Genomic DNA, 21,915 nt, shown 5'->3' with positions numbered 1-21,915 from the left:
GCGCGATCGTGGAGTCCCGGGATCGAGTTCCACATCGGGCTCCCAGCATGGAGCCTGCTTCTCCCTCTGCTTGTGTCTCTGCCTGTCTCTCTCTCTCTCTCTCTCTCTCTCTCTCTGTATGTGTGTCTATCATGAACAAATAAATAAAATCTTTTAAAAAAATAAATAGATTTCTAAGGAAGATTTGAAGCAGCTAAGAGTAAAGTAGATGAGGATACCCCCTGCTCACACGAAGCTTGGCTGCTGCTTCTGCCCCTTTGCTGAGTTTCTGTGACAACCTTTTTTTTTTTTTTTAAAGATTTTATTTATTTATTCATGATAGACAGGCAGAGACACAGAGGGAGGCTCCCAGCAAGGAACTCAGTCCTGACCCCAGGATCATGCCCTGAGCCAAAGGCAGACACTCAACTGCTGAGCCACCCAGGCCTCCCTCCGTGACAACCTCTTGATGTTGGAGGGCCCCAAGGGCTCCTGTGGTGGTCCCCTGCCCTAGCGACAGCCAAATCATGCTTTAGTCTTGCAACTCTAAGTACCACCTGTAAGCTGACAGTGTTTCTCCTCTGAGCCTCCCACGTTAGTCCAGCTGGGTGTTTGACCTCTCAGCTGGGGTGTTCTCTGGGCATCCAAAGTGTAATTTGTGCAAAACTGAACTTCCCCAAACTTACTGCTCCCAAAGTCTTCTCTGTCCATTAAAGACAACCCCATCCTTCCCATTCTGGATCTTTGAAACCCCAGAGGCATCCTGAGACCTTATTTCTCAAAACCCCACGGGAAAATCTCTGAGCTCTGCCTTCAGAATATGTACAGAATCTTTTTTTTTTTTTTTAATTTTTTATTTATTTATTTATGATAGTCATCACACACACACACACAGAGAGAGAGAGAGAGAGGCAGAGACATAGGCAGAGGGAGAAGCAGGCTCCATGCACCGGGAGCCCGATGTGGGATTCGATCCTGGGTCTCCAGGATCGCGCCCTGGGCCAAAGGCAGGCGCTAAACCGCTGCGCCACCCAGGGATCCCATATGTACAGAATCTGACATATTTATATATATTTTTGCACTCCTTTTTCCACCACTGTCATGATGGAGGCCACCACATCTTACTGTGTTACCAGACTAGCTTCCTAACTAGTCTTGCCACCTCCCACTTCTCACTGCGCTCTCCACAGAGCAGTCCAAAAATCTCCTGCTTAGACCCCTTCAGGGGCTGCCCTCTCCCTCTAAGGAAAAGCCAAAAAAGCCCTGTGCCCACCACTCCATAGGCTCTACACCGTAGCTACCACCTCTCCCTTAACTTCTCCAGCCTCCCCTCCTGATGTTTCTCCTCTACCCAGCTACGCTGGCCTCCTTTCTGTTCCTTCTCAGCCATTTAACCTGGGAACATTGAAACATTTTCTGAGGAAGGGCCTTTGTACTGGACACTCTCTGCCTGACTGGCTCCCACTGTTACCTTTGCAGGAAGGCCTTGCGGTGACCATGTTATTTAAAACGAGCCCTCCTCTCATGCCCTATCCCTTCTTCCTGCTCTGTTTTTATCTCCAGCACTTAACCTCCATCCAACATACAGTATAGTTTACATAATTATATTGTTTATTTTCTCTCTGCCCCCACCAGAATAGAAATTCCTTGAACACAGGGACTTTGATTTGTCTTGATCACTGAGGTGTCCCCATGCATGTAGAATGCTACCTGTCACATAGTAATAAGCATTCAGTACCAACAGAATGAATGAATGAATGAATTTTGGCATGCTGTAAGATACGGAGTATGAAGAACTCAGCGCACACACCATGCCATGTAAATAATAAATATTAGCTGCTGTCATAATAGGTACTTTCTGTACTTTTTAAAATTTTTTAATTTTTTTAAAGATTTTATTTATTCAGGAGAGACAGAGAGGCAGAGACCATAGTCAGAGGGAGAAGCAGGCTCCTTACAGGGAGCCTGATGTGGGACTTAATCCTGAGACTCTGGGATCATGCCTTGAGCCAAAGGCAGATGCTCAAGGCACCTGAGCCACCCAGGCATCCCCTTTCTGCACTTTTTAAACTTACGATTTAGGGGGATCCCTGGGTGGCTCAGCGGTTTAGCGCCTGCCTTCCACCCAAGGCATGATCCTTCACCACCCTCTGACTGTGTCTGTGCCCCACACCCTCATCCCTGTCTCTGTCTCATGAATAAATAAAATCTTTTTAAAAAAATAAATAATAGTAAACAAGATTTATTTATTTATTTTTAATTTTTTTTTAAATTTATTTATGATAGTCACACACAGAGAGAGAGGCAGAGGGAGAAGCAGGCTCCATGCACCGGGAGCCCGACGTGGGACTCGATCCAGGGTCTTCAGGATCACGCCCTGGGCCAAAGGCAGGCGCTAAACCACTGCGCCACCCAGGGATCCCTAAACTTAAGATTTATAACTGAGTTTCTTGGTGGCCAAGGCAAAAAGGGGAATATCCTATTACATAATTCTCATCTGAAGAAAGCATAGTTGCTTTCCAGGGGTAATATAGGTCTTTCCCTCTTGTACTAAAAGCAGCCTGTTACCCAGCACTTACATAAAAAGAGTGTGCAGCATAAGGAAGCACACTTTCAAGGTGGTGTAATAGATGGCAGCTACTTTTCTCGTCCCTGGTTGAAGCCACCCTGCTCTTTCATGTAGATTATTAGATAGCTTTCTCCTTCTTCCATTGACGTGGGTGAGCTATTAGGAATGTTGATCTACAAAAAGAGAGGGCTTTTTATCTGGTAAATGACAAAAGGAGGACAAGAGGCCTTTTCTCTATACCACAAAGCCCATCAAGATTGTTCACATTTTTAGAAGACACTGGGTTACCAAAAACCCAAATGAATAAAATGGTTATTCACTTAAAACTAAGCAGCCTATTTCTAGGCTTACTCTTTCAGGCAGTAATACTTTAAAAGACTTAACAGGCAACAGAATTTGTTTACAGGAAGTTTATTTTTCAAAATGCAAATCAGTGTTTGCATGTATCTCATGTTAGGGTAATCTGTTAGGAAAAAAAATCCTTCACTGGAGCACCAATAATCTTTACATTTTGAATATAGTTACTTAAAAAAGGCAAGATGCTAGCATGTTTAGGCCTTGCTGTTTGATTTGCCACAGGGATTTTTTTTTAAAGATTTTATTTATTTATTCATGAGAGAGAGAGGCGGAGACATAGGCAGAGGGAGAAGCAGGCTCCATGTGGGAAGCCCGATGTAGTACTCGATCCTGGACCCTGGGATGTCGCCCTGAGCTGAAGGCAGACGCTAAGCCACCCAGGTGTCCCTGTCATAGGGATTATTAATATATGTTTATCTCTTGTGCCTGCTTTATGAGTTAATCTTTTTTTTTCCCCCTATCAGAGCTCCCATTCTGTAAATTACTCAGGTACTTTATTTTTGTTTTTTCAAGTACCTTTCTAATCTGAAAAGTAATATATTAGTGAGCTAGTCTCTGTCTTGTAAAAACTTTCATGTTTAGGGATACCTGGGTGGCTCAGTGGTTGAGCATCTGCCTTTGGCTCAGGGCATGATCCCAGGATGTGGTATCGAGTTCCGCATCGGGTTCCTTGCATAGAGCCTGCTTCTCCCTCTATCTATGTCTCTGCCTCTCTCTCTCTGTGTGTGTGTCTCTCATGAATAAATAAATAAAATCTCTTAAGAAATTTTATGTTCAGATGAGATCTTTGTCTTGGATTAGTCTACAGTATATATATTGTGATTAAAACTAGCAAGGAGAGGGCAGCCCCAGTGGCGCAGCGGTTTAGCGCCGCCTGCAGCCCAGGGCATGATCCTGGAGACCCTGGATCGAGTCCCACATCAGGCTCTCTGCATGGAGCCTGCTTCTCCCTCTGCCTGTGTCTCTGCCTCTCTCTCTCTCTCTGTCTCTATGAATAAATAAATAAAATCTTTAAAAAAAAAAAAAAACTAGCAAGGAGAATGAAATGCTCCAAACAAGATCCTGATTTCCTTTTGCGTTTCTTCTCTAAATCAAAGTTGATACGACTGTGGGAAGGTCAGTCTGTATCCTAACATGCTTTATTATGAAGCCAAGGCGTACCATTTATAGTAGGAACTTGATTGTTCCAGAAGAATTTTGTAAACATCCAGATAGGTTGGAAGTTTGAATTATGTAACAGATTTGACTTTTTGCCCACTGTTAATATGCGTAGCTATGGAGACCGTCTTTCTGCAGTTCTTAAAAGGCCTGGGTCGCTTGAGGACACGAGTTCCCTACTGCATTATAGATGAGAGGCTTTTGGGCCTCCTGGAGCCAGAGTTCCTTAATTGTGTTTAACTGCCTCCTGGGCCTGGCTCTGTGCCCTGTCCCTTAATGGGACCACAGACAGAATCCAAGCTTTAAAAATGTTTGAGTATACTGACCATTTGAAGTCTCTTATACCCTCCTGCAAGTTGTAGGTTATTTCAAGGTGTCACTGGACACTTTTGTTCAGAGACCTTGGCTTTTTGAAAGCATAGTCTTGTTTTGAGAAGGAGTAAAATAAAAGTATTTACAGTTGAAAACTCTAAATTCTCCTGCCTCCAGTAAGAGCCAAGTGGCTTGTTTTAGCCAGTGTGAAAGTTCACTCAAAGTGCATGAACTTCAGCTCGCGTGTTAGGTTTGCAGAAACCCAAGAATGGTCTTTACCCCACCCCTTGCTTCTGTGACTTTGTGGGCTGTTGTCATGAGCTTAATATTTTTATAACCTATGACCCACACCTTTTTTTTTTTTTTTTAAAGAACTTTTTACTTTGGGCAGCCCAGGTGGCTCAGCGGTTTAGTGCTGCCTTCAGCCCAGGGTGTGATCCTGGAGACCTGGTATTGAGTCCCATGTTGGGCTCCCTGCATGGAGCCTGCTTCTCCCTCTGCCTGTGTCTCTGCCCCCCCCCCCCGTCTCTCATAACTTCAGACTTACAGAATAGTTACAGAAATGGTATAGACAACTTGGTTATATTCTTTACTTCAAGTCACCAATTTGTAATATTTGCCACATTTGTTTTTCTCATTTCTTCTCTGCATACATATTTTTTCTGAACCATTGGAAAATAGCTTACATGCATCATTATGCCCCTTTACCCTTGGTACTTCAACATTTATTTCCTAAGAGCAAGGTAATTCTCTTAGAGCCATGGTACGGTTTTTTCACATTCAGGAAATTCAATATTCATATATTACTTCTTTTTTTTTTTATTTTTTATTTACTTAGGATAGTCACAGAGAGAGAGAGGGAGGCAGAGACACAGGCAGAGGGAGAAGCAGGCTCCATGCACCGGGAGCCCGATGTGGGATTCGATCCCGGGTCTCCAGGATCGCGCCCTGGGCCAAAGGCAGGCGCCAAACCGCTGCGCCACCCAGGGATCCCCTCATATATTACTTCTTAACTAATCTACAGTCCATATTCCAGATCAATCAGTTATATGTTGTGATTGATTTAATGGAAGAACTGAATTTTAAAACTGTTCTGCCAATATTTCCTCTGTTTCTTAGACCTTTGTCTTTTTTTTTTTTTTAAGATTTTATTTATTTGAGTGAGAGAGCACAAGCAGGGGAAGGGGCAGAGGGAGAAGCAGACTTCCCCTGAGCGGGAAACGCCTCGGAGCTCAGGACCCTGGGATCACAATCTGGGAAGGCAGAGGCTCACCCAGCTGAGCCACCCAAATGCCCCCACTCTGGTATTAGACCTTTTTCAAGGAGCCTTTCTTTCTTCCTTGCTGTGTTGTTTCTTGATTTGTTTAACATTAAGATATAATTCACATACCAAACAATTTACCCATTTAAAGAATACCATTCAGCTGTTCTTAATATGTACACAGAGTTTTGTGTGACCAATACTACTAATTTGACTTTAGAACATTTTCATCCCTACTAAAATAAATCTCTCATTTGCAGTCACTCCCCATCACCCAGCCCCAGCCTAGGCAATCAACCACTAATTTCTTTCTGTCTCTGTATTTGTCTCCTCTGCACATTTCATATAAATAAAATAATACAACATAGGCCCTTCTGTGTTTGGCTGCTTTCACTTTTAACCAAATGTTTCTTGAAGGTCATCCTTGTTGTGTGTATCAGTACTTCCTTTTTATTGCCAAGTGATGTTATATTGTATAGCTAGGTTTCGTTTTAAACGCTGTGCTTTTACATTCTCTAGGTGCCATGAAAAAAAAAAGAAAGGTACACTCTATTTAGAGTGAGATGCACTCTCTAATTGTGTAGCATCTCATACAGAGGTCCTTCATGTAATACTCAGGGGTGACCAGAGGGTTTAGGCTGGGCTACACAAACAAGAGTGTGTCATGGGATCCCATAAAAGGGCCCAGGCTGATAACTGCCAGTGAGAAAAACATTCTATGATAAGAAAATAAGACTATTGTTTAAAAAGAAAAGAAGACTGTTGTCTTCCTAATATTTTGGAATAAATTAATTATTTAGATGGAACTGAGATCCACTTTATTATTATTCACATATCCTAAAATTTTTCTTTTTAAAAGTGTATAATTCAGTGGTTACACAGTTATGTAACCACCACCACTATCTAATTCTAGAACATTTTCATCACCCCAAAGGAAGCATGTACCCACTAGCAGTCTTTCCCAACTCCCCCTACTCCACCCTGGCAATCACGGATCTACTCCATCTCTGTGGTTAGGAGTGTTCTTCTCTTGGAGGCTCTTGTAAATGGAATCAGTTTTTATCTCTGTATTCAGATTGTTCATTGCTACTGTGTAGAAATACAATTGATTTTTGTATATTGATCTTATTATATCCTACAACCTTGCTGAACTTATTAGTTATAGTAATCGTTTAGTGTATTAATTAGTATTTCTATGTTAATGATTGTGTAGTCTATGTGAATAGAGTTTTGCTGGGGCATGCCTGGGTGGCTCAGTCAGTGAAGCCTCCGACTCTCGATCTCGGCTCAGGTTTTGATCTCAGGGTTGTGAATTCAAAAGCCCCATGTTGAGCCCCACTTAAAAAAAAAAGTTCTGTTTTTTTCCTTTCCAATCTAGATACCTTTTATTTCTTCTTATTTAATTGCTAGTCTGCTACTTTTGAAGACAGCTCTTACAGGTGCAAATATATTTTCATTTTCAAGCAATTGAAATGTTTTATAAACATCCAAAAATTTGAAGAAAGAAGCCAAGGTTCAAATGTTTTAGTTTGTACATTCAGGGACTCTAGACCGTGAAATATTACATTGACCTGAAAAAGGAAAGAAGAGGAAGGAAAGCTTCCTTCCTCTTTCTGGATAAAACTTGAACATTGCCTAGCATACCAGGGACCAGATCAACTGAACCTCTTCACCAAAAATTTCGGCTTTGTTTCCAGAAATTTTATGGGAAAAGTGGAAGGTGGTAGAAATAAAATTGGCAGAATTCAGAATCTTTACCAATAGCTTTTCCATAAAGTGGAACACAACTGTTTTATTTTACCTGCGGAGTCATAATAAAGGTAAAGCATTATATAAACTCTTTTGACAACAATATGATCATTAGTGAGCTAGATAAACTTAGAAATTGGAGGTACTAATTACTGAGTGCAGAAAAATCTGCAGTAAGAAAAGATTAGAGGGGACCTCCGTGTAACAGTGTAAATTCTCTTGGATACCATGAAAATTGAGTCGGGTTGAGCCACTGAAAAGAATAAATTTAACCAACTTGAAGAATCATGTTGGAGCAGGAAAATGCCTCTAAAGAATGTTCTATACAATCCTTTCCTTAGTCATTTTCAATCAGAAAATAACACTTTTTTTAAAGCACCTTGGCAGGAGTGTAGAAAAATTAGAATGCTTGTGCCTTGTTGGTAGGAATGTAAAATGATAAACAGCTGCTATAGTAGATAGCATGGCAGATTCTCGAAAAATTAAACAGAAATTACCATATGATCCAGCAGTTCCACTTCTGGGTACGTACCCCTAAGAGTTTAAACTAGGGACTTGCGGGATGCCTGGGTGGCTTAGAGGTTGAGCTGCTTTTGGCTCAGGGCATGATCCCGGGATCAAGTACCACATCAGGCTCCTTGCAAGGAGCCTGCTTGTCCCTCTGCCTAGGTCTCTGCCTCTCTCTCTCTCGCTTTCTCTCTCTCTCTCAAAAATACATACATACATAAAAAATTTTTTTAAAAATTACCAAAAAATGAACTAGAGACCTGAACAGATATCTGGACACTTAATGTTCACAGCAGCATTATTCACAGTAGCTAAAAGTGAAAGCAACTTGAGTGTCCATTGACAGATAAATGGATAAACAACATGTGGCCCATATACAATAAAGTATTATTCAGCCTTAAAAAGGGAAATTCTGGGACATTCTGCAACATAGATGAACACTAATGACACTGTGCTGGGTGAAATAAGCCAGCCACCAAAGGACAGATACTGAACAATTCCACTCGTTTGAGATCCCTAAAGTAGTCCAGTTCATAGAGACAGCACAATGGTGGTTGCCAAGGTCTGGTGGGGGAGGGTAATGGGGAGTTAGTATTTAATAGGTATGGAGTCCAATTTAAGGAGATGAAAAAGTTTTGGAGATGGATGGTGATGGTTGCTTAACATGTGGAAATACTACCACTGAACTGTACACTTGAAAATGGTAAATTTCATCTTATATATATGTTACTATGATTTAAAAAAAGAAAAAAAAAGCAGTATTCTCTTTAAGCTTGAGATACTATGCTTTGTCTTTAAATAAGATTCATCCAGCCCATGAAAATCATTAGGATTTTCTATTCTGTAGATCCCTGATTGGGGCCTTTTACAATAAGTAAAGATCTGGAAGATTGGATTATTAGAGATAAGGAATAAATCCAAAAGGAATACAATCCAAAGAAATCTCAGAACCTGTTTCTCAGTGAATTTTGTTATTATGACGATATGATTCCCTGTATCAGATGTTTTGCCAGGCGCTCATCCTACCATATGAGGAGTTCAGCATGTAGTACAAACCCTGAACATCTTGGTCCCATGTGAACTAGGGAAAAGGCTTCTTGAAAACATGTCAAATTGATGCTTCTGAAGCATGCTTTTTCTCTGTATCATAAAAGGAGTATTTTTCAGTCTTCTAATGCTGTATTGCAGGACAATCAGGTAAGAGTCTGGGCTCTTGTAAACATTCTGTTCTGTATTCACGGAGCTAATGTGAAAGCTGAGGCCTCATTGTTTTGCATAGGCCCTGCCTAAAGGATTTTAAAGATCTTCTCTTATTATTCAGGTCAATCTTGGAGAAGGAGGGACCAAAGTCACTTTTTAGAGGCTTGGGTCCAAATTTGGTTGGAGTTGCGCCATCAAGGTAAGCATTAAACTTTCAGTTGGCTCACTATGTATAGTATATAATACTCCTCTCTTACTGAAAAGCAGTACTACTAGATGGCCAGTTTCTTTTTTCTGTATGGAATACATCTGACATACAGAATAGTGACAACTGCTAGTATGTCTTTCTAGTTATTTTATTCGTAAGTGAAAATTCATCTGCTCTCATCACCTATAATCTTCTCTAAAGAAGTATCTGCTAGGGCAGCCTGGGTGGCTCAGTGGTTTAGTGCCACCTTCGGTCCAGGGCCTGATCCTGGAGACCCGGGATCGAGTCCCCACGTCAGGCTCCCTGCATGGAGCCTGCTTCTCCCTCTGCCTGTGTCTCTGCCTCTCTCTTTCTCTCTGTGTCTCTCATGAATAAATAAATAAAATCTTAAAAAAAAAAAAAAAGTATCTGCTACTTCAAGTATGGTATGTGGCCAGCAGTATTGATGTCACCCAGGGCTTGTTAGAACTACACACTCTCGGACTGTACCCCAGAATCCGCATTCTAGCAAGATTCCCAGGTAATTCGTATGCACTTAGAAGCTGAGATCTGAAGAAATTTAAAGGCTTCCAGGCTTTACTTTATTTAAAACATCCTTATTCTGTTATGAGGCTTAAATCTCTTTAAAGCCTGTGTTTGATAAAAGTGAACAGGTGAAGTGTGTGTGTAACATCTCTCTGAAAAGTAGATAAGAAACTACTTGTAAAAATTGCCTCTTGGGAGGGGAGCTGGGTGACAGGGGTAAGATACTTATATTACTTGATGTAATACTCAGACTTTAAAGAGAATTAACCTTTTTTTTTTTTTTTTAAGATTTTATTTATTCATGAGAGACACAGAGAGAAAGAGGCAGAGACATAGGCAGAGGAAGAAGCAGGCTCCATGCAGGGAGCCCTATGAGGGACTCAGTCCCAGGTCTCCAGGATCAGGCCCTGAGCTGAAGGCGGTGCTAAACCACTGAGCCACCCAGGCTTCCCGAGAATTAATCTTTATAACAAAAATAAAAATGTTCTATATAAGGTGAAGACTAAAAGCTTCCTAGGATTCTTGCAGATCTTTGCTCCAATTTATAATACAAATCACCTGAGGATGTTGTAAAAATTCAGATTGTTATTAAATCCTTTTGTTCCTTTAGAATTTTGTAGCATATGTGTATAACCTATTTAAAAATAAAAACACTAGTCTGTGAGATTATATTGCATATGCATTATTAATAGATGGTGGATATGTCCACACTGCATATGTCCACAACTCAATAAAGAAAATAAGCTGTATCTCCTTGTGGACAGTGCTAATTTGGTAACAGCTGTTAATCTGATGTAGCTTCCTGGCTGCCACACCCATTTAGAACAGTTGGGACCTAGGAAAAAAAAAACAATACTGTTACATAACACAATAATGATAAGTAGTCCAGGGCCTAAGTTGAAGAATACATTCTATGATTGATGCATTGGCCAGCGAAAATGAAGAGACATTTTCCCTGGCATTGCTGGTGAAAGAGCAGAGGAAAATACCAACCAGCCACTATTCCCCAGGCCCAGTAAGAAAGAAGTCAGAGGAGAGAAAGCAGACAGAGAAGTCCTGACCAGAGAGGCAGCAGGGAGGCCAAACTCCACCTCTAGGAGTTACGGGGTTGGGGGGAGGCGGGGGGCATATTCAGTAGCGGAAGCTCTGTATGAAAACTTACATGTGATGGCTGTTCCCTATGTGACCCTGAGTCATCAAAAAAAGTCAAATATAATTTGACATACTCATTGTTATGTGAGGCAGGATGAGTGTGGTATATTTTAGAAGTATTACGAATTTTAAAAGTTGTATAGATTTTGGTTGCTTAAGGAATTGACATTTATCCAGAATGAAGAATATAAATGGATTTTGTATATTACCAAAATCTCCTCTTCCCCAGTTATTTTAGATACTTCTACCATCGCTGAAATACTCTCTGGAGTGATAAGCAGCAGCTTGTGGTTTATAAGGTCAAGCTTTTGGTTACCTGTTAACCTTCTTATACTTTCCTACATTTTTAGAGGTTGCGGAGGGATGTATATAATGCCATGCCAATGTCTGTAGCGTTCTCTCTTTCTTCAAACAGGGCTGTGTACTTTGCGTGTTACTCCAAAGCCAAAGAGCAGTTCAATGGCATTTTTGTGCCTAACAGTAATATTGTGCATATTTTCTCAGCTGGCTCTGCAGGTATGTTACCCTAAGTGAGTGGAGATAAGTTTCTCAGTTTTCTAAAGCATGTGTTGTGCCAAACAGCTTTTTCCAGGAACCAGAAATTAGCTCTCTGCATCTTTTGCCTCTAAAGTCATTTTTCTAATGCTTTATGTTGGAACTAATAAAACACAAATGTTCAAGAATAGATTGTAACTCGGTTCTGTTTTCTTTATCAACTAAAATTTTATTCTTCCTCAAAATTTCATCTGTGCTCGTGCATACTCCTGATTAGTATTACATCTTTTTTAAAGGAATATTAATGGGTTTCCATATCCTTCTGTTGCATTAAAGTTATTTTAAAAATTTGAGGTTTTTTTCTGTGACTCCCCATTGTGTCCAGCATATCCCATGCACAGTTGGCATTTCTGTCCACAGCTAGGTTCTGTGATGAGGGCATGGGGCTGTGGAGACCTTTTAGAAGGACTAGTACCAGATCAAGGAGTATCTGCTCCCTTTTGAGGGAATCCTTTCTCTTTACTATAGAAAATTCATAACAACAACAACAACAACAAAAAATTCATAACAGGATTTGTTCCCCTGGAAATAGTTGACAAAGAACCATGGACTTGTAGATTGAAGAGAGAAGGCTGTCTCTTTTTGGGTACCATTTTATGTCTTATGTAAATGGAAGCGCCTCCTAAAGAACTTAAATTGGTATGCAATGAAGCATTTCTGCCTCCTGCCAGCCTGTAAGGTGTGTATGCACCAGTTTTATCTGCCTCTGTCACTCAGAAGAGTTCTACTAACTCATCTGAGCAGTTCCAAGTCATAATTTCTGGCCCTCAAATAGAAGATAGCATATGCAAAGCTGCTTCATGCAAGAAAGGCATTTCTATCGAACACGGAACTCCCAAGGAGGAAATGTGGAGTGACCGAATGAACGGGTCAGCTCTCCCAAGGGTGGTCGCGAGTGAGCCATAAGCTCTGAGCTGCTCGTTGGTTTTGTGACTTTTACAAAATTAACTTAAAAGAACCATTGGCAAATAAAGCAGACCTGGAGGGAGTTCTCTAAACCACCGTCTTGGTTCCTAATTAATCTGCCTAGGATTGTGGAGGGATCGAGGTGTTCAGAGCTCACTGTCAGGCTGATGCCATGATGCTGCTCTTTCTGGTTGATCTGGAACAATGAGCAATATAAAGATGGGAAAGGCTTTAGAAATGGTTCCTGTAAGCAAATCAGCCTTTAAAACTTCAATTTCCTGAAATGATTAATGAGATACTAAAATGTGTATGTTCAAATTCAGGTAAATGGAGATTTAGTGGCTTCTGTTTTAGATTTGATATAAGGTAACCTTTTGGATTAGATCACTAACTTTTTAAAACAAATTATTTCTAGACCTGACGCTTATAAATTTAGTTTTAGAATAGTTTCCTTATTTATCATAGAAATGACATTTCCAGAAATACCAACAGCACCACCTACAGGTTGGAAAGACTAGACAGGGCTCTAGAAAATTGAGAGGTTTCTTTTAGGTCCAACATCTCAATGGATGTTACATTTTAAAAGAGTGTAACTTCCATCTGCAGTCTGGAAATGTAACTTCTTCCTACTGTCCAGTTTTACTTTTAAGCCATTTAAATCCTGATCTCAAAGTTTATCATATGAAATAGCTTTAATCATGGATTGTGTTCAATGGTGACATTTGCTGTTTGTTTTTCTTCCAGCTTTTGTCACAAATACCTTAATGAATCCTATATGGATGGTTAAAACTCGGATGCAGCTAGAACGGAAGTAAGTCATTAATTGTTCCTCCTTAATATTCGTGAGGATTTTCTCCTTCCTCTCAATTCCAGTTGTGAAGTAAGGTATACAGAGCCCTTAGCCATCCCAATCCTTGTTGTTTTCTGAATATAAGCTATATGTAGAAAGTCCTTTTGTTTTGAGATGTGTGCTGCGAGGCATTGTGGGGAAATGAGGGCCAGCAGAAGTAGCACCGCAGGGCGGGGATGGGTTGGAAATTTGCTCACTTGCCACCCCTAACCTGCTGCTGACTTCTCTCAGGTAGTTGGCAGGTCTCTGCTCTTGGCCGACCTACCCCCACCCTCAATTAGAGCACTTTGGGCTCCTCCAGATGGCTTCTCTTCTAAGTGGGAAGATGCTAGTAAGGGTAGAATGGCAAAGGCCTTCAGGTGTACTAGATTTCTGCCCTAAAACTCTGGCCCATGATTTGTAATATTTTCATGTTATGGATCCCTTTGGCAGTCTGGGGGCGCCTCTGCAGTTGCTTTTTAGAGTAATATTTTTGAAAGCAGTGGTAACCAATTGTTGAAGTACAATTATCATTTTTTTAATACAATATAGTAAGAGACTTCTTTAATATAGTAAATAGCAAGATCAAGCAGTGGCCCGCCCAGTAACTAACTACCTTAATTTCAAAGAAGTGATGGTGATAAGGGACACTGTCATCAACTCTAAGAACCCTTGTGTAACTCTTGCCTGAAATATGTGTGGGCCCTGGAAGCTTTCAGCTTCCAGCCTAACTCTAAGCAACCTATAAAGAAAGGAGAGACGGAACAAGACTACCCTCTGGAAGTGTAGCTTGGGGTCTGCCTATGTTTTCTTCAATCCATTCTGCATGAAAGAACCCTCTAGAATACATCAGATCTCTTCATTTTGGATAGATCGCTTGCTCATAATCCTTCAATAAATCTTGCTTACTCTCATGGTCAGATCCTAACTTGTGGGCTTAACATTCAAGGTCCTTTGCAATTTTTCTATAACTGTCAGGTGTTCTTAGGCTTCCGTCTCCCTGAGTGTGCTGACCCTCACCAGGAGGGATTAGGAGTCCCACACCCCTCTTGTCGCCCAAGAGTGCCTGTTTGTTCCTCAGGATTCTGAGCCAGGATACTACCCTCTCCTGGAAACCCCTGGTAATCATTTGCTATGCCAGCTGTGCCCCACACTGTCCTAGTATCATTGCTGCTTAACAGCAGGTACATGGACAAATCAGCTAAGAACCTCTATATGCATGCTTTTATTTTTTTTAAAATTTTTTTTAATTTTTATTTATTTATGATAGTCACAGAGAGAGAGAGAGAGAGAGAGAGAGAGAGAGGCAGAGAGACACACAGGCAGAGGGAGAAGCAGGCTCCATGCACCGGGAGCCCGATGTGGGATTCGATCCCGGGTCTCCAGGATCGCGCCCTGGGCCAAAGGCAGGCGCCAAACCGCTGCGCCACCCAGGGATCCCTATATGCATGCTTTTATATCTATGTCCTGGGATCCCTGGGTGGCGCAGCGGTTTAGCGCTTGCCTTTGGCCCAGGGCGCGATCCTGGAGACCCGGGATCGAATCCCACATCGGGCTCCCGGTGCATGGAGCCTGCTTCTCCCTCTGCCTGTGTGTGTGTGTCTCTCTCTCTCTCTCTCTCTCTCTCTCTCTCTCTCTCTCATAAATTAATTAATTAATTAATTAATTAAAATTTTATACTTATGTCCTAATGATTTGTGCTTAGGACATTTTATTTATTTTACTTAAGGTCTATTTATTTATTTTAGAGGAAGTGTGTCAGTGGAGGGAGGGGTAGGGGAGAGGAAGAGAGAGAATCTTCAGGTAGACTCCCCTCTCCACTGAGTGTGGACCTGAGATCATGACCTAGGCTGAAATGTAGAGTTGGCCACTTAACCAACTGAGCCACCCAGCACCTCCATGCTCAGGATATTTTGAAGCTTTGTTTAACCAGTCCTGCAGCAATGAATATTTGTTGCATGCTGGCTCTGCAGTAGTCACTGGGGAAACAGCAAGGACTAAGGCACTGCCTTCCAGAAGCTCACGACTTTACAGGTAATAGAATTAGAGGCTGATGAGATAGGGGCCAGAAATGCTAAGGACCCCAGAGGGTCCCTCCCTAATGCTGTCCAGGCAGGGCAAGCACAGGGAGGGCTTCTGTTAGTGGTGATGTCAACCCTACCATCTAGAAAAAAATGAGGGAGGGGGTCCATGGCACTGCACATGCTTCTGGCCAAGAATGGAATATGCAGGAAGCATGCATTCCCCGGGGACGAAAGGAAGGGAAGCATGGTTGGAGTGTGCTCTGTGTATATGTGCTGGAGGAGGGGATATATAAAAAAAGCAAGGCTACAGAAATGCATGGGTGGGGGGCACCTCCTTTAAAGCCCCGGGAGGGTCTTGGAGTTCAGCTTTGGGCTCTAATTTGAGGGTCGTAGACAGCCATTAGAGCTGTGGTTCGGGGTGTGAGTGGGGACCACTCTGTAGCACAGCAGTGTGGTTGGATCTGTATTAGAAAGGTTGCTCCAGCCAGGAAGTGGAGAAACAGCCTTGGAAAGACACAGTGAAGAAGGGAGAGCCTGTTGTGACTGGTTGGAGCAGGGGGCTCGCTGGGCCTCAACCCCAAGGAAGGGCTCTTGGAATGTGGATATGCTGTCAGAAGGTTCTGTTTGTATTAGGCAGTTTAGGATACTACCTATCATGAGCCAGGAGCAGCTAACCCAAGGCCAAATTGTGTAGTTTATTCTATGTTTATTTCATAAATTTAGAAATAATGGAATCAGAATACACCATTTGGGGGCACTTGGGTGGCTCAGTGGGTTAAGCCTCTGCCTGCAGCTCAGGTTTGTGGTTCCAGGGTCTTGGGATAGAGCCTCACATCAGACTGCTCATCGGGGAGCCTGCTTCTCCCTCTTCCTCTGCCTGCTGCTCCACCTACTTGTGTTCTCTCTCTCTTTCTCTATCAAATAAATAAATATATATATTTTTTAATACACCATCTGGAGACTAGAGTTAAGAAAGCTTACTAGTGTAACAAACCTTACTCAACTACCCAGGCAGAATGTTGGTGAGGTTTTTCCTTCGGCATTTTCTTAAAGCATATTTTTGCCATGATTGTAATTATACTCCTGCTTTCCACGCAAGCACTTCTGCATTGCTTACTGCCTTCACAACTATTTTAATCTAGTATGTGTATCCTAGTTTGCTTATCTATCCCTATTTTTAGACATCTGGGTTGTTTTTATTATACTGCAGTTGTATTTTCCTCTGTGATGAACGTCTTCCTCCATCCGGCTCTTTCCAAAATTAGGTCAGAGGCTATGGACATGTTTTTATGGCTCTTGGTACAGATGTACATACTGTTCTGTGGACTTATCAGGTGTCCCAGCTGGTGGGCCCAGGCTCAGCTGAACACAGGACAGGGAAGCCACATTTCACCCATGTGTAATTTCTCTTTATACTCAACACTCCTTTCTTTGCAGCCTGGTACAGGAGCCAGGCTCCAGAGTGTGCATTTTAACGGCTTTTCATTGATCTTTACACAGAGTAAGAGGCTCCAAGCAGATGAACACACTCCAGTGTGCTCGCTATGTTTACCAGACAGAAGGCATTCGTGGCTTCTACAGGGGATTAACAGCCTCGTATGCTGGAATTTCGGAAACTATCATCTGTTTTGCTATTTATGAAAGTTTGAAGAAGTATCTGAAAGAAGCTCCATTAGCCTCTTCTACAAATGGGACTGAGAAAAATTCCACAAATTTTTTTGGACTTATGGCAGCTGCTGCAATTTCTAAGGGATGTGCTTCCTGCATCGCTTATCCACATGGTATGTTTTGCTTTTTCTTCCAGAACAGTAAAACAGCTGTGAGGCTTGTGTCATTGTCCATAAAGCTAGACTTCTGCAGCTCACATGGAAATGCAAGTACCTGCAGGTACTAAGGTAATAGAATATGAGTGAAACTGGCTTCATCTGTCTGGTGTAGGTTATGTGAGCAGCAGGAATTCAGCTCTTCTCAGCTCCAGCTACTCGTGGCCAAAACATACTGTGCAAAATGTGGGCCCTGTGGTATAGAACTTCTGATGTTTTCAGATAAGCCAAAAATCTGGATTTTATTTAAAATTTCTCGATTTAAAAAAATGGTGTGGGTGCCAACCAAAAAACAAAACAAAACAACTCTCAACTTCCACTTTGAATGGAGTGCTGAGTGAGTCTACTTTGCTAAGTCTATTTTTTAAGGAATTAGAGACCTAATGTTCCACTGACCTACTTAAAAAAAGAATAGCTTAGTTTATTGTACCATGAAAAACAGGTTTTGTTTTCAAAAGCCTGCTGCACTGTCAGCTATGACGAACACACATGGTCAATTCAAAAGCAGGTAATTGAGCCCCTGTCACATGGTAGAACACTCAGCGGCCCCCTAGGGCTCAGGGAGAAGAGATCGGGCTGCCTCCTGTAGGGGGGGGAGACAGAAGGATGTCCAGCAGTGACAGCTGTAGTGCTTGCGGCGGCAGGGGGGGGGGGTTGTGCCTGTGTCGACAGGGGCCAGGTGTACAAAAGTTTAAAAATGCAGGAGACAGGGGATCCCTGGGTGACTCAGCGGTTTAGCACCCGCCTTCAGCCCAGGGCGTGATCCTGGAATCCTGGGATCGAGTCCCATATCAGGCTCCCTGCATGGAGCCTGCTTCTCCCTCTGCCTGTGTCTCTGCCTCTCTCTCTGTGTCTGTCATGAATAAATAAAATAAAATCTTTAAAAAAAAATGCAGGAGGGGCAGCCCTGGTGGCACAGCAGTTTAGCGTCGCCTGCAGCTCAGGGCGTGATCCTGGAGACCCTGGATCAAGTCCCGCGTCGGGCTCTCTGCATGGAGCCTGCTTCTCCCTCTGCCTGTGTCTCTGCCCCCCCCCCCCGCATCTCTATGAATAAATAAATAAAAATCTTTTAAAAAAATGCAGGAGGCAGCTTTTGAGCTGGACAGAGTGGTGGAGAAGGGTTATTAGTAGGAGAGGAAGTTGGCAAGCATATGAAAAGAAAGTCTTGATGATTTGCTCTGCTTAATACAAATTACACCTTCAGTGAAATTATAGCGCTTGCTTAATTGGGAGTAGAAAACCACAAACTATCTTAAAATGGAGTCCAATTCAATGTAAGCTTTTACAATCCCTTAAAAGTTATTTTGTATCTATATGTAACATCCTTAATTGACCATTTCCCAGAATTAGAAAATATTCTAAAAAGATCGCAACTTTTCATTGTCCCAAAGTGACTATGCTGTCCAAGTAGAGCTGAAATGGCAAATAGCCAGAGATGTACATTGACAGTTACAGAACTCTGTGCTTTGAATTCTCTCATTGTATTGCTTGGCGATGTGGTTCATTGTAGCATAAAGTATGTGCTTCTCTCTGCAGAAGTCATAAGGACACGGCTCCGAGAGGAAGGCACCAAGTACAAGTCTTTTGTCCAGACTGCTCGGCTGGTCTTCCGGGAAGAAGGTTACCTTGCCTTTTATAGAGGACTCTTTGCCCAGCTCATCCGGCAGATACCAAATACTGCCATTGTGTTGTCTACCTATGAGTTAATTGTGTACCTATTAGAAGACCGTTCCCAGTAACAGGCCAGAAAATTGTGCTCTAGAAGAATAAAATTAAAAAACTATAGAGAAATTTTTTTTTTCCATTGATGTTTAGAACGTTTGAGACTGAAACAGGAAAGACCATAAAATATGTGGCTCATATCCCGTTGGACATTTCCTTTTGGATTCATGTTTTCTGGAAGGTTTAAATTCATTAACGTTAATAGTTAATTATAACTTTTGTTTTTTAACTTAAGAGGATTCAGGATTAAGCAGCAACTAAATTAAATCACACTACTTAATTTAAGTATAAATTTGGTTTGTGTCCTCTTTTATGTTCACTGTGCTATAAACTTACAGCTTAAGTAATTTAGTGAAACATGACCCTAGAAATTCAGAGAAAACCTGCAAAATAAAAATACAACTTGTTTTGTCATCTGACACTACACTGCTGAACAAGTAAGATGTGTTGCATTCTGGTGGCACTGGGTGGACGGGACAGGCTTCCCAGCCATTTTTCTGGTCTGTACATTTCCAAGTCTTGTGCAGATTGAGAATTTAAGGTTTCAGGGTGCTGAGTTAGAAAAAAAATAAGTATAACTTTCTGACGCTAAATATTTAAAAAAATTTTTTTAGACTGTAAATGTTTTTCTAAAGTTATCCTTTATCCCCAGTTGGAACCAGAGGCATGAGTTTTAATGAGTTATTTACCAAGACTTACTCCTGGACCTATTTCCAGAAGTTAAGCCAGGTCAACCCCCAAGCACCTTGTACGTGTCAGTCGTGAATGTGGAATATGGTGACTAATAGGCCCTTCCTGTCAGGTCTTTAACCCTGTTCTTGGATCCCTAGCACTGGAGGAGAGGACAGTGACACAAGATTGATTGCCCACCTCTCGGTTCACTTTTATTTTTCTAGGAGATGTGTTTATTTTTTTTTTTTTTTTTTAGTATACTTTATTATTTTTTTTATTTATGATAGTCACAGAGAGAGAGAGAGAGAGGCTCAGAGACATAGGCAGAGGGAGAAGCAGGCTCCATGCACCGGGAGCCCGATGTGGGATTCGATCCTGGGTCTCCAGGATCGCGCCCTGGGCCAAAGGCAGGCGCCAAACCGCTGCGCCACCCAGGGATCCCCTAGGAGATGTGTTTAAAAACAAAAACAAAAACCCTAGAAATGACAAATGACCAGAATTTTAACCACACCTCACCACTCCCCACTTTTAAAGGAAATTCAATAAAGGATGAAACGGTAATGCAGAAGGCAGGTCAGATGGACAACCTTCCCCAGCTCTTCTACTGGAATTTGCTTGTTTGTCCATTGTGAGGTGAGTTTTCAGTCTGAATATCTAGAAAGATACTGGATTTGAATAACTGATGCATTGTAGTTTCAGATTCAGTTGCAGATGCACTGGTGGGGGCGAGAGTAGGATATTTTCAAATTGTATTTAAGTGGAGTTTAATTTTGTTCGCCTTTAGGCACAAAGGAGGTTTGTTGGTATGCTTGAGCTCACTGGTAGAATTTGCTACAACTGTCAACAGCCATATAGAAGTCCAAACAAATGACTTTAGTCAAACCTCAGTGCTCATAAAATACATAGCAGACAAGAGATTTCTCTTCCAGGAGCTCAGTTTAATTGATAGCCATGTTTAACATCTTCGTATTTTAGTATTCATAACAACACCTGAAGTCTTCAAGGTTTGATCTAGTATGAAGATTAAAACTTAGGTTTCTTAAAATCCACTAACTGGGTATGAGAATTATTTGAAAATAATTGTCATTTCTACATACTTGAATTAATAAATTTTTTTAAAGATTTTATTCATTTATTCATGAGAGACAGGAGGTGGGGGCAAAGAGAGAAGCAAGCAGGCTCCATGCAAGGAGCCCGACGCGGGAATCAATCCTGGGACTCCAGGATCACACCCTGGGCCGAAGGCAGGTGCCAAACCACTGAGCCACCCAGGGATCCCCCTTGAATTAATAAATTTGACACTGATCAAGGATCATTCAGTTCTCTGCTTGCTTCTCCTGCACCAGGACATTGAAATGAGAAAGGCAAGCACCAGGAGTAGAAAGAGAAGCAGGAAACTATAAAGGGGCTTGTCGGATTTGAAATGGAACTTGTCAGTGTTTGAGCTGTCCACGGAGAGATCTCACAATTTCTCTCTTGTGCACAAGCTCAGTCATCGGGATTTCATTATTTCTGAGTAGCCACGTATATATATGACTTGTAAAACTCTCATTGCTTACCCACTGGGTGCCAAACACTGTAAGATGTTCTGTACTTTCTCATGGAAATTATTTCTGACACAGCCTTGTGAGGCAGGTATTACCATCATCCACATTTTACAAATAAGAGAGGCTCAGAGGTTTAATGACTTGCTTGAGGACTCAGAGATGGTAAGTTGTAAAATGGCCAGCAGTGGGTCTGCAGTGCTTGTTGGGTAGAGGGGGCATCTGAGCCTGTGTGATGGCCGCTCCCCGCGGGGGTCCAGCAAACCATTCCATTCACTCGGGGCACCAGCCCACATCACTACCACTGATGAAGGCAAGACCAGTTAACACCAACGACTTCATTGTTGGGTGTGTTCTCTGTCCATGTAGATCACAGATTCCCATCCTGGGAGTGGGACATTATTCAGTCTCTGAATCTTCCTTGGAAAGAAAGTGGTATTTAAGTACAGTGCCACACAGCTTGAAGGAGGTTTCAGTGCTGCTTGTTCATACTGTATATTAGCAACATGGCCAAGGCAAGGCCTTGGCTCTGACACCCACATGGAAGAAAGAGGATCTGCAACGGGGCCTCTCTCATCAGCCCCTGGATACCCTGCCCGGCTCCTTGCCCTCTCTGCAGCTCCTGGGAATGCAGGTGACTAGGGTGCCAAGCAGATTACCTGATGTTACAGGGGTAAGGTGTGCTGCTCTATAACCCCACACCCACACCATCCACCACAAGGAGAGCTCCAGTGTTGACCTCAGAAACACTGGATGTGTAACTGAATACAAACATTTACAATCAGCTGGGGTTTTTTGTTTTGTTTTTAGTTATGAAAAGTAATTTAACTGAAGCCAATAATACTGAAAATGGCATAAAGTGA

The 21,915-nt window shown here is 42.0% G+C and overlaps 1 protein-coding gene across 1 annotated transcript in view; it reads left to right on the top strand.

The window, feature by feature from the left end:
- SLC25A33 (solute carrier family 25 member 33) overlaps positions 1-19,700 on the top strand; it is a 35,686-nt gene extending 15,986 nt beyond the window's left edge. The window contains exons 3-7 of the mRNA XM_055306879.1: positions 9,214-9,291; positions 11,393-11,493; positions 13,183-13,249; positions 16,792-17,072; positions 18,651-19,700. Of these exons, the coding sequence (XP_055162854.1) occupies positions 9,214-9,291; positions 11,393-11,493; positions 13,183-13,249; positions 16,792-17,072; positions 18,651-18,853 (730 nt within the window). The 3' untranslated portion in view covers positions 18,854-19,700. The remainder of the gene's footprint in view (positions 1-9,213; positions 9,292-11,392; positions 11,494-13,182; positions 13,250-16,791; positions 17,073-18,650) is intronic.
- The last annotated feature ends 2,215 nt before the right edge of the window (positions 19,701-21,915 follow it).

This window comes from Nyctereutes procyonoides, unplaced genomic scaffold (genome assembly GCF_905146905.1).
Source record: "Nyctereutes procyonoides isolate TBG_1078 unplaced genomic scaffold, NYPRO_anot_genome, whole genome shotgun sequence".
Lineage (NCBI taxonomy): Eukaryota > Metazoa > Chordata > Mammalia > Carnivora > Canidae > Nyctereutes > Nyctereutes procyonoides.
The sequence above is the reverse complement of the archived record's forward strand: the minus strand, read 5'-3'. Positions and strand labels throughout refer to the sequence as shown.